The sequence below is a fragment of the Haematobia irritans genome, chromosome 5, assembly GCF_050003625.1.
Source record: "Haematobia irritans isolate KBUSLIRL chromosome 5, ASM5000362v1, whole genome shotgun sequence".
NCBI classification, from domain to species: Eukaryota; Metazoa; Arthropoda; class Insecta; order Diptera; family Muscidae; genus Haematobia; species Haematobia irritans.
Window position 1 is genome coordinate 117,693,295 of NC_134401.1, and position 14,355 is coordinate 117,707,649.

General features: G+C 31.3%; 1 protein-coding gene across 5 annotated transcripts in view; it reads left to right on the forward strand.

Annotated features, from left to right (window-relative positions):
- Sin3A (SIN3 transcription regulator family member A) overlaps positions 1 to 7,217 on the forward strand; it is a 47,158-nt gene extending 39,941 nt beyond the window's left edge. For 4 of the 5 annotated variants that reach the window (XM_075312464.1, XM_075312467.1, XM_075312466.1 and 1 more), the window contains exons 11-12: positions 5,091 to 5,507; positions 6,023 to 7,217. In XM_075312464.1, coding sequence (XP_075168579.1) covers positions 5,091 to 5,507; positions 6,023 to 6,655 — 1,050 coding nt within the window. In that variant the 3' untranslated portion in view covers positions 6,656 to 7,217. Of the gene's footprint in view, positions 1 to 1,239; positions 1,980 to 5,090; positions 5,508 to 6,022 lie in introns of those variants that run through there. The other variant, XM_075312468.1, reaches the window with a different exon arrangement.
- The last annotated feature ends 7,138 nt before the right edge of the window (positions 7,218 to 14,355 follow it).

The following is a 14,355-nucleotide window of genomic DNA, read 5'->3' on the forward strand; positions in this document are numbered from 1 at the left end:
CATATTCGCCTTGCAGACTATATAAGTTTATCCGGACGACAGTGGTCGTGTCGTACATATCCCATATATTGGTCACATAAATTAAGTCGGAAGGCATAATCGATACTGCTGCATGTTTATGGGATCGATAACACATTTACCGATTATTTAGTCATAAACGAATTGTCGTATCGATTTACACATTAAGCTAACGATATTGTATAAACTCGCACGTGTGGGGTTAATTTACAATTAATTAAACATTTTGAATTTATAATAAAACATCATAAAATCGGATATATAGAGAACAGCGTTGCTGGCATTTTTTCATCAAGAACCTTTAGATTTTCCCCCAAAAAGGCTAAAAATAAATGCGAGTAATATGCTAAATATTATCAGTGGGAATTATTGTTAATGTTTGGATTGAGCTTTTAACTATACGGGAAACCTTATTCTGGAGGTTAAAAACCCCTAAAAAGACCATGAAATTATTTTTTGTCCTGGCAGATCTAGCGGGAAAAAGCTGTTAGAAAAGCACACTGTCTATTTTGAAAAAAAAAAGAAGGGATCTTTATTAACATTTTACATGTTACATATATTATCTTTGAAGGAATCGGTGATCTTGTGAATTTAAGGGTTAACAATTAAAGCCAAAAAAGATATGGTCTTATCTACTCTTAAGTTTCAAATTTACATAAAAAGCCAACGATCCGCCCAGGATTACTTTGTGTTTGTTCTCTTCTGACAAACTAAGCTTGTTTTGTGATAATTGGTTTGGAAACTTGGTTTTTTATTAGCAAACAACGACTGCTTTCCGTTAACAGCAAAACTTTTGCTGTTTCAGAAAAATTGATATTATTCTGAATTCCACAAAATTGCGAATTGTATTATTTATTGTGATGTATATTTATCCACATCTGTATAAAATCCATATTTATATAAAACTATATTCTTCTTTTTTCATTGGGAATGTTTTTTTTTTTTCGCTAATACGATTTACGTTTATGCTATTTTTGTTCTGTTCCTCGTTTCATTATTATCTCCTTTTTGTCGCACTTTTTTATAGTTTTTGTTGGTTCTATTTTTTTTTACTTTGTCTCTCTTCAAGTATATATTGAAAAGAATGCTTCAAGTTTCCAATTTTCAAATAGACTTCTTGCTTTTTATCAAAATTTATTCTTCAAACGAAAACCTCACTAATTAATGCTTTTTATGCATTTCTCTAATATTTTTCTTTTTTCGATTCTTTCTCCGTACCAGGTCAAACCCAAGGCTTAAATTAAAATTATACTAAAAAAAAAAACAAAACAAAAGATAAAAAACTAATCTTTGAGATAGTAGAGAAAATCCCAATAATTTTTTCCTAAAATTAATCTAACCACCATCATGCGATGAGAATACATTTTTTGATATCAAGCAAATGTAGAATTTGACTAAGAAATCTCGTATTGCAAGAAAATAAAACAAAATATATAAAACTATCATCTGCTATAACATCCACAAAATTGCAACAAAGGTCTACTATAAATCACTATCAACTGCCACCATCATACATGAAAATCACCTTTAATGCATACCATCACATCACTCTTTATTAACCACCACACAATAATGTAAAGATTTCCTTTTTTCCCCCTCACCACAAGTTTTGTGTATTGTTTTAGTTTTTTTACCATGAAATGAATAATAATTGTAAACAATGTTTTTAATTTACAAAATGAAGAAAAAAAAGTTATATAAAATACATGTTAGACTTTTTTTCGTTTTTATCGTAAATTATTGAATGATCCTAGTAATATTTGTAAATAGATTTTTTAAGCAAATAATTAACAAAAAAAAACTAAATATTTTTCTAAAGTGGAAAAAGACGCCAGTCTTTTTTTCTGGATAATAATTTGTAATTAAAATGCTATTGACATTCTTATCAATTTTAATAGAAATTATTATGAACAGTTTAATTAAACAAATAAATGAACCAAAAGTTAATTTACACACAATAATTTAGAAGAGCCGTTGTTGTTTGCTATTCCATAATCTTTTGAAATTGGGTCTCATGATAGGGAGGCATGTTAAATTATTGATATAAAATCAAATATTAGAGAAAAAACGTTCCTAAGGTAAGTTGAAAAGAAAAGGGATTACCCAAGAGTTTATATAAGAAGAAGAAGAGAGATTTATAAATTATTAAAACCATAAATTCTATACAGTCAACCTTAGAGTGATAATCTTATCAGTAGTGAATACTATTCGGGACGACATACATTAATTTTATAATATAAATATGAAAGAAAAAGTTGCGAATCAAAAGTCAAATTGGCGATTTTTGTTATTATTGGGACTCACTTCTAACATTCTAATTGCTGTAATTTCCTTAATATGGTGTCTACAAAACATTTTAATTAAAATATTTCATTTTTTAAGGAAAAATGTTCCCGTAAATCGAACGGGAGATTTACGGGAACAGGGCAATTACTCTTCTGCTGTTTCGACAAAAAAAATTTAAATCCAAAGTAAAATCTGAAATATATGAATGAAAACATTTCTTATTTCGAATACATAAAAAAAAAAATAGATTTAAGTAGGTAATGTTTATATTTTACTCAGTTTCAAAGAGCAGCAATTTCAGCAAATTACAGAGTATTTGGTATTAAAAAATTGCGAATGTATCCAATCACTGTAGTAGTAGCATAAAATTGTATACCGAAAACTGTATTTGGGTTTTCCTATTCTCAATCTGCCCATATGTAATAGGTACTTTTAGTAAATGTAGTATCACAATGGACTGAATAGTCTAAGTGACCCTGAAACTTAGTCGGGCTGCCACTTTAACCTATCCTAACCTAACTTTCCTATTCTCAAAGCAGAATATCCTAGGAGTGGGCAAAAATCATATCATGCTTGCCAACTACAATAAATAGCTTTTACCATGTGAACAATGGAGCGAAGGCGCTAAACAAGCGTAAACCAACCTAAAAGTATTTTGGGAACAAACTACGGCTAAAGCTTACATGGGATGCTGCCAAATATTTGCTCAATGTGGTCGTACCCTGAACACGGTTGCCACAGTTGATAAAATTCTACCAAAAATTGTAGATTTTTTACTGTTTGGTGGATTGGTAAAATTCTTTGATAGATTTTCAAAATATTTCTCTTCAAATAGGCACTACACAAATTTTCAATAGAAATAAAATTTTGGCAAAATTTTCTATAGAAATAAAATTTTGACAAAATTTTCTTTAGAAATAAAATTTTGAGAAAATTTTCAATAGAAATAAAATTTTGGCAAAATTTTCTATAGAAATAAAATTTTGACAAAATTTTCTTTAGAAATAAAATTTTGACAACATTTTCTTTAAAAATAAAATTATGACAAAATTTTCTATAGAAATAAAATTTGGCAAAATTTTCTATAGAAATAAAATTTTGACAAAATTTTCTATAGAAATAAAATTTTGACAAAATTTTCTACAGAAATAGAATTTTGACAAAATTTTCTATAGAAATAAAATTTTGACAAAATTTTCTACAGAAATAGAATTTTGACAAAATTTTCTATAGAAATAAAATTTTGACAAAATTTTCCACAGAAATAAAATTTTGACAAAATTTTCTTTAGAAATAAAATTTTGACAAAATTTTCTTTAGAAATAAAATTTTGACAAAATTTTCTATAGAAATAAAATTTTGACAAAATTTTTCTATAGAAATAAAATTTTGATAAAATTTTCTTTTGAAATAAAATTTTGAGAAAATTTTCTATAGAAATAAAATTTTGAAAAAATTTCTATAGAAAAAAAATTTTTTTTCAATAGAAATAAAATTTTGAGAAAATTTTCTATAGAAATAAAATTTTGACAAAATTTTCTATAGAAATAAAATTTTAACAAAATTATCTATAGAAATAAAATTTTGTCAAAATTTTCTATAGAAATAAAATTTTGAGAAAATTTTCTATAGAAAAAAAATTTTCAATAGAAATAAAATTTTCTATAGAAGTAAAATTTTGTCAAAATTTTCTATAGAAATAAAATTTTGACAAAATTTTCTATAGAAATAAAATTTTGACAAACTTTTATTGAAATAAAATTTCGACAAAATTTTCTATAGAAATAAAATTTTGACAAAATTTTCTATAGAAATAAAATTTTGACAAAATTTTGAAAAAAAATTTCTTTGAAAATAAAATTTTTTACATTTATTAAATAAACTTCTTCAAATATGACACAAGGGTCATCCCTCTTAATATTTCTAAATATCGGTCACTCTAGACTTAGGCACGACTCTCCCTACACAATTCTGTATTATGTGATGATTGCGATCTCTTTGAAGTTCGAAATACGATAATTATGAATCTCTCTTCCCCAAATATATATCTTTTATTCCACAATCCCTTTTCTTTCTCATATTAACAAAATTTTAATTATCTTGTAGTTTTTTTTTTTCAAATAATTTTTGAATTAATGTTGTAAAAGTAATTACTATGCAATTATTTGTATATTTTAAAGTTTTTAGTTATAGGATGGACTTAATAAGGTAGATTCACTAAAAAGACATCGCCTTTTATTAAAATCAAATATTAGTTACATAAATAGAAATGGAAATGAAATTCCCAGTTATATGTGTGATCATTATTTCGAATGGTTTCCATGGATTATGAAATATTTGAAATTATAAGGCAAATTCCATAGAAAACTACCTTATTTTGAATATCCATTGTTAAATCCTTTGTTCAATAAATTGAAATAATTGCTATTGAAAGGAAAGTATCATTAATAACTAACTCAATTGTTTTTTTTTCACATTTCATTTACACATATGTTTTAGTTTATATATTACAAAGTTCATTAAAATGTTTGACCTGGTACGCTTCTCAGCCTACTTGTCATGAAATACTCAACCGATTGATTTCTAATTCTCACTCTTTCGTTGTTTAAATCCCTATACCAGGGGATTGTCAAATATGTCATTGTGATCTTGATTATTATTTCCTTAGTTTTTCTTGTGTACTGCATGATTTATAAAAGATCGAATTCAATGTTGTTGTATATACATTTTATAAAATTCACAAAACAATTTAAAAATTTCTTCACATTTTTTGCTTATTCCTATAGGATTTACATCTGCCTCGTAAACCGAGATTTTTGAAACGCAATAAACGTTCTGCTTGTCTAAGGGCTGAACAATTACGTTTGATGCAGGAACGAAAAGCTCTTATTGCAGGTGGCTCTAGTGGCAATTTCTCAACACCAACAACAAACGCCGAAACGCCGTCTAGTGGTGTTAGCAGTGGTACCTGTGCATCAAGTAACTCCGCCGATATATCTCCCAATACTGTAGATCTAAATAGTTTTTGGTCCAAAAGACCACCCGAACGACTTGGTAATTCTGCTTTGGTGTGCCCCGGTGGTGAGAAATATATTATAAATGATCGTGATGAAATTAAGCTAAATGCTTCAGGACGCCAAGTCTTTGTTATTAATAAGAATCTCAAATTCTTTAAATTGGACTCTGTGAGGAAAGCAAAAATGGTAAGTAAATTCAAATAAAAATTCCATTGCAAATTTGTAATTGTTAAGTACAATAATCAAAATTTCGACATGGCAAAACCAGCCTTCGATCGATGTAGATGGTCCATGGATACAATATTCATAAGTTTTGAAAAACCTAACTTGTATTTTCACTAATAAATACATAGATGTTTTGCCCTAAAACAAATCAAAATTGATTTTTTGTAATTTTTAAATTCTATTGTTCGGCTTTTGATTTTTTTCAATGGGTTCAATGGGTTTAATCTAAAGATGTCATTCGGGATTTCATTCAAATATAGAATCCCGGGATTTTTTCGGGTCTTTTAAAATATTTTGAGTACGAAATGTGCATACCGACAATTCGAAACCTTTTATGTTTGACCAGTCATCTCCGACATACACACTTGTTGGACTACATTTTTGTTTTAATATTTTTTTTTTTCGAAAAATTTCCTTTGAGTGCATACATTTATTGAATATTTTTATATTGTTTTTTTTTTTTTTTTTTTTTACAGTGTCATTTGCGTATAACGCAATGCAAATTTAAACGTTTCCAGCAATTTGCGAAAAGTTGGTTAACAGCGCATGTATCACCTGAACAACAGCAAGAATGTAACGAATGGTTAATGGGGAACAGTACCGATTCCGGTCCGGGCTCCTCTAATACATTGACAACATCCAACAATTGGTCTTTACCCAAAACAAAAGTCATTGTACAAAATGATTTAAAGAAAACACCATATCGTCCATATCATCGGTATAAAGTGATAAATATAGGGAGTGGAGGCATAGCTGCCAACGTAGCTGGTGACGGCATGGGTGGTTCCACATCTACATATAGCAGTGCAAGTAATACATTACCATCCTCATCTATGACAACAACACATTCAACAAATGCCTCAACCCCAAGCGCGAATTTGAATACAGTTAATAACACGACCCTTAATGTTTCATCAATCAATAGTAATAATGATAGTGCTAGTAACAGTGGTAGTGGTAACAATTCCTCTGTTGCAGCAACTACATCCGCCAGTGTAGTGACAAATTTGGCACAAACAGCACCACCACACTGTAATACCGTGGCGGGTTTGTCACAATCAACTGCAGTAGCCCAAGAACCTGCTCAAATCCGACCCATGGAAAGTTAGAAGATTTTGATAACTGATATATAAACTAGTAATACAAGAAAAAACAAATTAAAACACTACTTCCATATATACATACATATAAAAATGATCCATCTTGCATTTTTTTGCCTAATTTTTACAATGTTAATTTTATATTTTAATAATTTAATAAGTACAATAACACATCTTGTTTTATGATATTTAATGTTAGAGAAATTCCCAGCTGGTTGTATATTTTTAAAATACGTATGGTAAAACAAAGATCAATTATTACTTTTATTATTATAGATTTTAACATTAAAGCTAAATGTGTACAGGACCAGAATATAATTTTAACTTTATAAACTAACTTAAGAAAAACAAAAACAGAAGACAACAAACAAACCAGCCTTTTTTCTCTCTCTTAAGCTCAACCATATGCAGTTTGTTGTTAGTATTGGTGAGACTTCAAGCAATGAAATGAATTATTTTATTCCAATTGTAATGCATATATCTCTAATTACAATAAATAATTAGCCACATACAAATGGTTTTGTAAAAAGTCACTAATAATAATAATAATAAAAATCAATATAAACGTAAACATTTTTATTTGCATTAATTTCATTTAATTTAAGCATATAATTTAATTATATTCATTTAATTCCTAAGCTTTTCATTTTCCTTGGTAATTTGCTAGTTTTATAAGCACACAATTCTTATACAATTCTATTCTTTTTTTTTGTATTTTATTAAAAAACAAACAAACAAAAATGAATTGCGTTTGCACTGGTCTAATGTGCTCTTTTCCCGCAGAAGATATATAGATCATAAGTTTTTCATGATTACAAAAAATCGTTAAGAATATATATTAGAGTATTCGCAAAAAAAGTTCATTCTTTATCTATACATATTAATTATAGTATTAAATGTAGATTGATTAATTACACTATTAATTGTTAAGTCTTATTATCTATAGTAGTACTTGTAAATGTTAATAATATCCATAATTGAAGAGATAACCATTAAAACATATATATGTATATGTCCAAAAACATATATTATCTTTATAAATAAAAAAACAATAAGAAACTGTTGAGTAAACAAATCATAAATAATAGTTTGAAGAAAAATAAAAAATTTAACATTTTTATAAAAAAAAGCAGTGTTTTATGTCTTTCTCATATTTGGACACTCGTAAATGGGAATATTTTTTATGACATTTGATAATCACTTCTCATAAGTGATGTAGAGAAAATGTAGGCGACTGTATGTGAGGTTTCTCTATACATACCAGGGGGCCAAATCACGGTATTCGGTATAGAATTACGGTTGCCGTAGATGGTAGAATTCTACCAAAATGGTAGATTTTCTTACTGTTTCTGTTTGGTAGATTGGGAGAATTCTTGAAATTTTCGATAGAAATAAAATTTTTGATAAAATTCTATAGAAATAAAATTGTTGACAAAATTTTCTATAGAAATAAAAATTTGACAAAATTTTCCATAGAATTAAATTTTGACAAAATTTTCCATAGAAATAAAATTTTGACAAAATTATCTATAGGAATAACATTTTGACAAAAACTTTCTATATAGATTTTCTTACTGTTTCTGTTTGGTAGATTGGGAGAATTCTTGAAATTTTCTATAGAAATAAAATTTTTGATAAAATTCTATAGAAATAAAATTGTTGACAAAATTTTCTATAGAAATAAAATTTTTGACAAAATTTTCTATAGAAATAAAAATTTGACAAAATTTTCCATAGAATTAAATTTTGACAAAATTTTCCATAGAAATAAAATTTTGACAAAATTATCTATAGGAATAACATTTTGACAAAAATTTTCTATAGAAATAAAATTTTGACAAATTTTTCTATAGAACTAAATTTTTGTCAAAATTTTCTATAGAAATAAAATTTTGACAAAATTTTCCATAGAAATAAAATTTTGACAAAATTATCTATAGAAATAACATTTTGACAAAAAATTTTCTATAGAAATAAAATTTTGACAAAATTTTCTATAGAAATAAAATTTTGACAAAAATTTTCTATAGAAATAAAATTTTGACAAAATTTTCTATAGAAATAAAATTTTGACAAAATTTTCTATAGAAATAAAATTTTGACATAATTTTCTATAGAAATACAATTTTGACAAAATTTTCTATAGAAATAAAATTTTGACAAAAATTTCTATAGAAATAAAATTTTGACAAAAATTTCTATAGAAATAGAATTTTGACAAAATTTTCTATAGAAATAAAATTTTGAGAAAATTTTCTATAGAAATAAAAGTTTGTCAAAATTTTCTATAGAAAAAAATTTGACAAAATTTTCTAGAGAAAAAAAATTGACAAAATTTTCTAAAGAAATTAAATTTTGACAAAATTTTCTATAGAAATTAAATTTTGACAAAATTTTCTATAGAAATAAAATTTTGACAAAATTTTCTATAGAAATAAAATTTTGACAAAAAATTTCTATAGAAATAAAATTTTGACAAAAATTTTCTATAGAAATAAAATTTTGACAAAATTTTCTATAGAAATAAAATTTTGACGAAATTTTCTATAGAAATAAAAGTTTGACAAAAAAATTCTATAGAAATAAAATTTTGACAAAAATTTTCTATAGAAATAAAATTTTGACAAAATTTTCTATAGAAATAAAATTTTGACAAAATTTTCTATGGAAATAAAATGTTGACTAAAATTTCTATAGAAATAAAATTTTGACAAAAATTTCTATAGAAATAAAATTTTGACAAAATTTTCTATAGAAATAAAATTTTGACAAAAATTTTCTATAGAAATAAAATTTTGACAAAATTTTCTAGAGAAAAAAAATTGACAAAATTTTCTATAGAAATTAAATTTTGACAAAATTTTCTATAGAAATAAAATTTTGACAAAATTTTCTATAGAAATAAAATTTTGACAAAATTTTCTATAGAAATAGAATTTTGACAAAATTTTCTATAGAAATAGAATTTTGACAAAATTTTCTATAGAAATAGAATTTTGACAAAATTTTCTATAGAAATAAATTTTTGACAAAATTTTCTATAGAAATAAAATTTTGACAAAATTTTCTATAGAAATAAAATTTTGACAACATTTTCTATAGAAATAAAATTTTGACAAAATTTTCTATAGAAATAAAATTTTGACAAAATTTTCTATAGAAATAAAATTTTGACAAAATTTTCTATAGAAAAAAAAATTGACAAAATTTTCTAGAGAAATAATTTTGACAAAATTTTCTAGAGAAATAAAATTTTGACAAAATTTTCTAGAGAAATTAAATTTTGACAAAATTTGCTATAGAAATAAAATTTTGACAAAATTTTCTATAGAAATAAAATTTTGACAAAATTTTCTATAGAAAAAAATTGTGGGAACATTTTCCATAGATATAAAATTTTGACAGATATTCTCCTATGTAGATCTGTTCAACCAGTACGCTTCCCGAAGATAAATTTAAAGATTGTACCTATGAAGACTAGACCAGATTCTGGATTCAAAAGAACCAATTTTGTTCAAGTTTTAGAGGAATCATAAACATCTCGCACAAGTGTGCAAGAAAATTATGAAAAAAACGCCTTGATTTGAAATAAAAAATCTGTAGACAACCATTATTCAAATGATTAGAAGAAGTAAAATCTGGAAATTTTACTATCAGTTTAAAGCAATTTATACAAGCCGAAGAAGTTAAATTTGAGAGATCAATCTATAATGGTATAGCACCCAAAAACATGATATTCGGCAAATTAACCACACCTAATTGTGGTTCTGAAAAACCTACAGAATCTTTACACCAAATCGGAGGGCGGGTTTATAAGATGGATATATCAAAATCTGTATCGATACACAATATATTCGTAACACCTAGTTATGGTCCTAAAAACCTCTAGATTTCAAATGTCAGGTAAATTCGATAAAAACTACGTTTTCTACAAGCCCAAGAGTAAACTCGGGAGACTGATTTATATGGGGGCTATACCAAAACATGTGCATACCATTTTCTTAAAACCTATTTATGATCCTAAATAGCCTGTAGATTTCAAATTTAAGGAAAATTGAATAAAAACTACGGTTTTTAGAAGCTCAAGAAGTAAAATCGGGAGATCGGTCTATATGGCGGTTATAGCAAAACATGGACCGATCCTCAGCATTTTTGGCACATCTTTTTATGGGCCTAAAATACCTCTAGGTTTCCAATTTCAGGGAAATTGAATGAAAAATACGGCTTCTATAACCCCAGGAAGTAAAATCTGGAGATCGGTCTATATGGGGGCTATACCAAAACATAGACCAATACTCACCGTTTTTGGCACACCTCTTTATAGTCCTAAAATACCTCCAGATTTCTAATTTTAGGCTAATTGAATAAAAACTACGGTTTCTATATGCCCAAGAAGTAAAATCGGGAGATCGGTCTATATGGGGGCTAACCAAAAGATGGACCGATACTCACAATTTTTGGCACACCTCTTTATGGTCTTAAAATATCTTTAGAAATCTGGACCGATATAGTCCATCTTCGAACTTAACCTGCCTGCAGACAAAAGACGAGATTGTGCAAACTTTCATCACGATTGCTTCAATATTGGAGACTGTAGCGGGATTACAACAGACAGAAAGACAGACGGACATGGTTATATCGTCTTAGAATTTCTCCCTGATCAAGAATATATATGGAAATCGATATTTCGATGTGTTACAAACGGAATGACAAACTTATTATACCCCCATCACCAATTAATACTTAGATGAAAATTTAAAAAAGTAAATTTTCAACTTGTATATCCCTACTCAATAACTGAACCCTTTTAAGAACAGACATCAATCCCACGGCGGCGGGTTCTACGCACCGGATTGACCCGATGGATACCAGCCATCGGCCAGCGGCTGCCACCTCAGTGTACGTGTTGTCTCGTCCGTTTTTTCGTGTTGGAGAAGGTGCATCCCGGGGAGCCTTCTCCGCCTGCTTTTGGTCCGAGCCGGGATAGAGGAAAACCCCGGACCATGGTACTGTGCCGTCTGCCGAAATCGAATTCACCATCGCTCGGTTTCGGTGAGGTGTAACCGGTGCATGGAATGGGTGCACTTCCGGAACTGCTCCGGCCTAACATCGCTGCGGGAGTATAGTCAAACTGACTTCGTGGCAGGATGCTGTGCCAATGACAGCAGCAGTGGGTCATCTGATTATGTGACCCCACCGACTTCTCCCGCACAACAATATTCTCCGCCGCAGCATCTTACACCGAATATTGTTGTACCAGTTCCGGAGAGTGCATCATTTTTGCAATTTAATTGCAACGGGCTCCGTGGTAAGATTAGTGAGATCGTAGACTTTATGAATCGGAAAAGGATAAGGGTCGCGGCGATCCAGGAAACAAAGCTGAATCCCACCTGCAGCCTACGACATTGTGATGGGTACAATGTCCTACGGAAGGATCGCACAAGAAATGGAGGTGGTGGCCTGGCTTTCATATTACACCGTTCCGTGCAGTATAGACCTATCACGCTTGTGCTAGACACTAATGACCCGTACATGGAATGTATGGGGGTAGCAGTTAAGTGTGGGGCTGCCGAGATAGAGCTATACAATGTGTACATACCGCCGGTTGGTAGCTGTGCTCCTGGTTATAGCCCAAACATTGAGTGGTTGTTGAGCGGGCATAACCGATTGGTTCTAGGAGATTTTAATGCCCACCATGAACTTTGGCATTCTCTCCTGGGTAATGACCAGAGGGGCATAGCTTTGGCAGAGCAGATAGACGACTCCACATTTTGCACGGTGAACGAAGAGGCCCCCACGAGAATTATGGGTGACTGCAGCAGTTCGCCAGATTTATCGTTAGCATCGCCTGGTCTGATAAATGACGTCTCCTGGCAACCCGTCATTTCATTGGGTTCGGACCACCTCCCCATAATTCTCACCATCAACCGACCCTCCGATTTCATAACCTCTGAACGCCGGACGTTTATTAATCAAAAGAAAGCCAACTGGGAAGGCTTCAGAGAATACACCGATCGCCGCTTCAGTGAGCTCCCGTCCCCCTCACATGTTCATGTTGCCCAGAGGGAGTTCCGGGACATCATCAACGCAGAAGCCGCTCGCTTCATACCCGCTGGTCGAATTGCCCAAGTGAGGCCCAACTTCCCAGCCGAAGCGGCGGGACTCGCAGACGAGCGTGATGAACGCCGTCGTGCTAACCCTGCTGATCCTAGAATCAGAGAACTAAATCTAGAGATTAGTAAGATAGTCGACGAGTACAAGCGGAACACTTGGTTAGAGCACCTGAAGCAATGTAACTTAGGAACAGGAACTGGTAAATTGTGGTCAACAGTTAGAGCCCTCTCGAACCCCTCTACAAGGGATGATGGGATTTCAGTCACATTTGGCGACGTGACTGTGACTGATCCGAAGAGGTGCGCCAAATACTTCAACCGACAGTTTGTCGAGCATCCCGAGAGTGATAGAGCGAAAAGGAGAGCCACCCGTCGTGTACGTGGTCTCCGAGCCGATGACACACCACAATTTACTGCAGCCGAAGTTACCAATGTCATCAACAGCGCGAAACCATCTAAGGCGCTGGGCCCTGACGGAATTTCAATGCTAATGCTGAAGCATCTGGGAATACTGGGAGTTGAGTACCTGACCAGACTCGTCAATTTGTCTTTGGAATCACACATTATACCCGATGTCTGGAAAATGGGAAGGGTGATTCCACTACTGAAACCGGGCAAAGATTCGAGCAAAGGTGAATCGTACAGACCGATATCCCTTCTTTCGCCAGTAGCCAAGACACTTGAGGCATTACTCCTCCCCAGCCTTGTGGAGAATTTTCCAGCTGCCCACCATCAACATGGATTCCGTAAGGTACATAGTACGACAACAGCCTTACATGCCATTTCGACACATATTAATAAGGGACATAACCAGCCCAGGCCGTGTCACAGGACGGTCCTCGTGGCGCTTGACCTATCGAAAGCATTCGATACGGTCAACCATGCCACATTATTTGAGGACATCGAGAATACGTCCCTACCGGCAGGAGCGAAGCGTTGGGTGCTGAATTATATGTGTGGACGCCAGTCGTACGTGGAATTCAGGGACAGAAAGTCAAGACCGCGTAGAGTTAAACAGGGAGTTCCCCAAGGTGGGGTGATATCTCCGGCACTGTTTAACCTCTACATGTCCTCGATTCCACACCCTCCTGACGGCGTCGAGATTGTATCATATGCGGATGACTGTACAATCTTGGCATCTGGGCCCAATGTTGATGACATTTGCGATCGGTTGAACGTCTACATAGCTAATCTTACCAGTTATTTCACTGCGAGAAACTTGAGGATATCCCCCACCAAATCCTCAGCCACACTATTTACTACATGGACGGCAGAAGTGCGCAGGCAGTTGAATATCAGAGTCGATGGAGTAATAATTCCGACCACAAATTACCCCAAGATTCTTGGGGTCACATTCGACAGCCTTTTTAGGTCATCTGCCCATGCCACTGCAATTTGTAATAAGCTCCGTGGTAAAAACAAGGTCCTCAAGTCACTAGCCGGCAGTACTTGGGGTGCGGACAAAGAAACCTTGCTAACTACTTATAAGGCAATTGGCCGGTCAGTGGTAAACTATGCAGCGCCAGTGTGGACACCGCAGACCAGTGATACGCAGTGGAATAACATACAAACCTGCCAGAACGCTGCTCTTAGAAC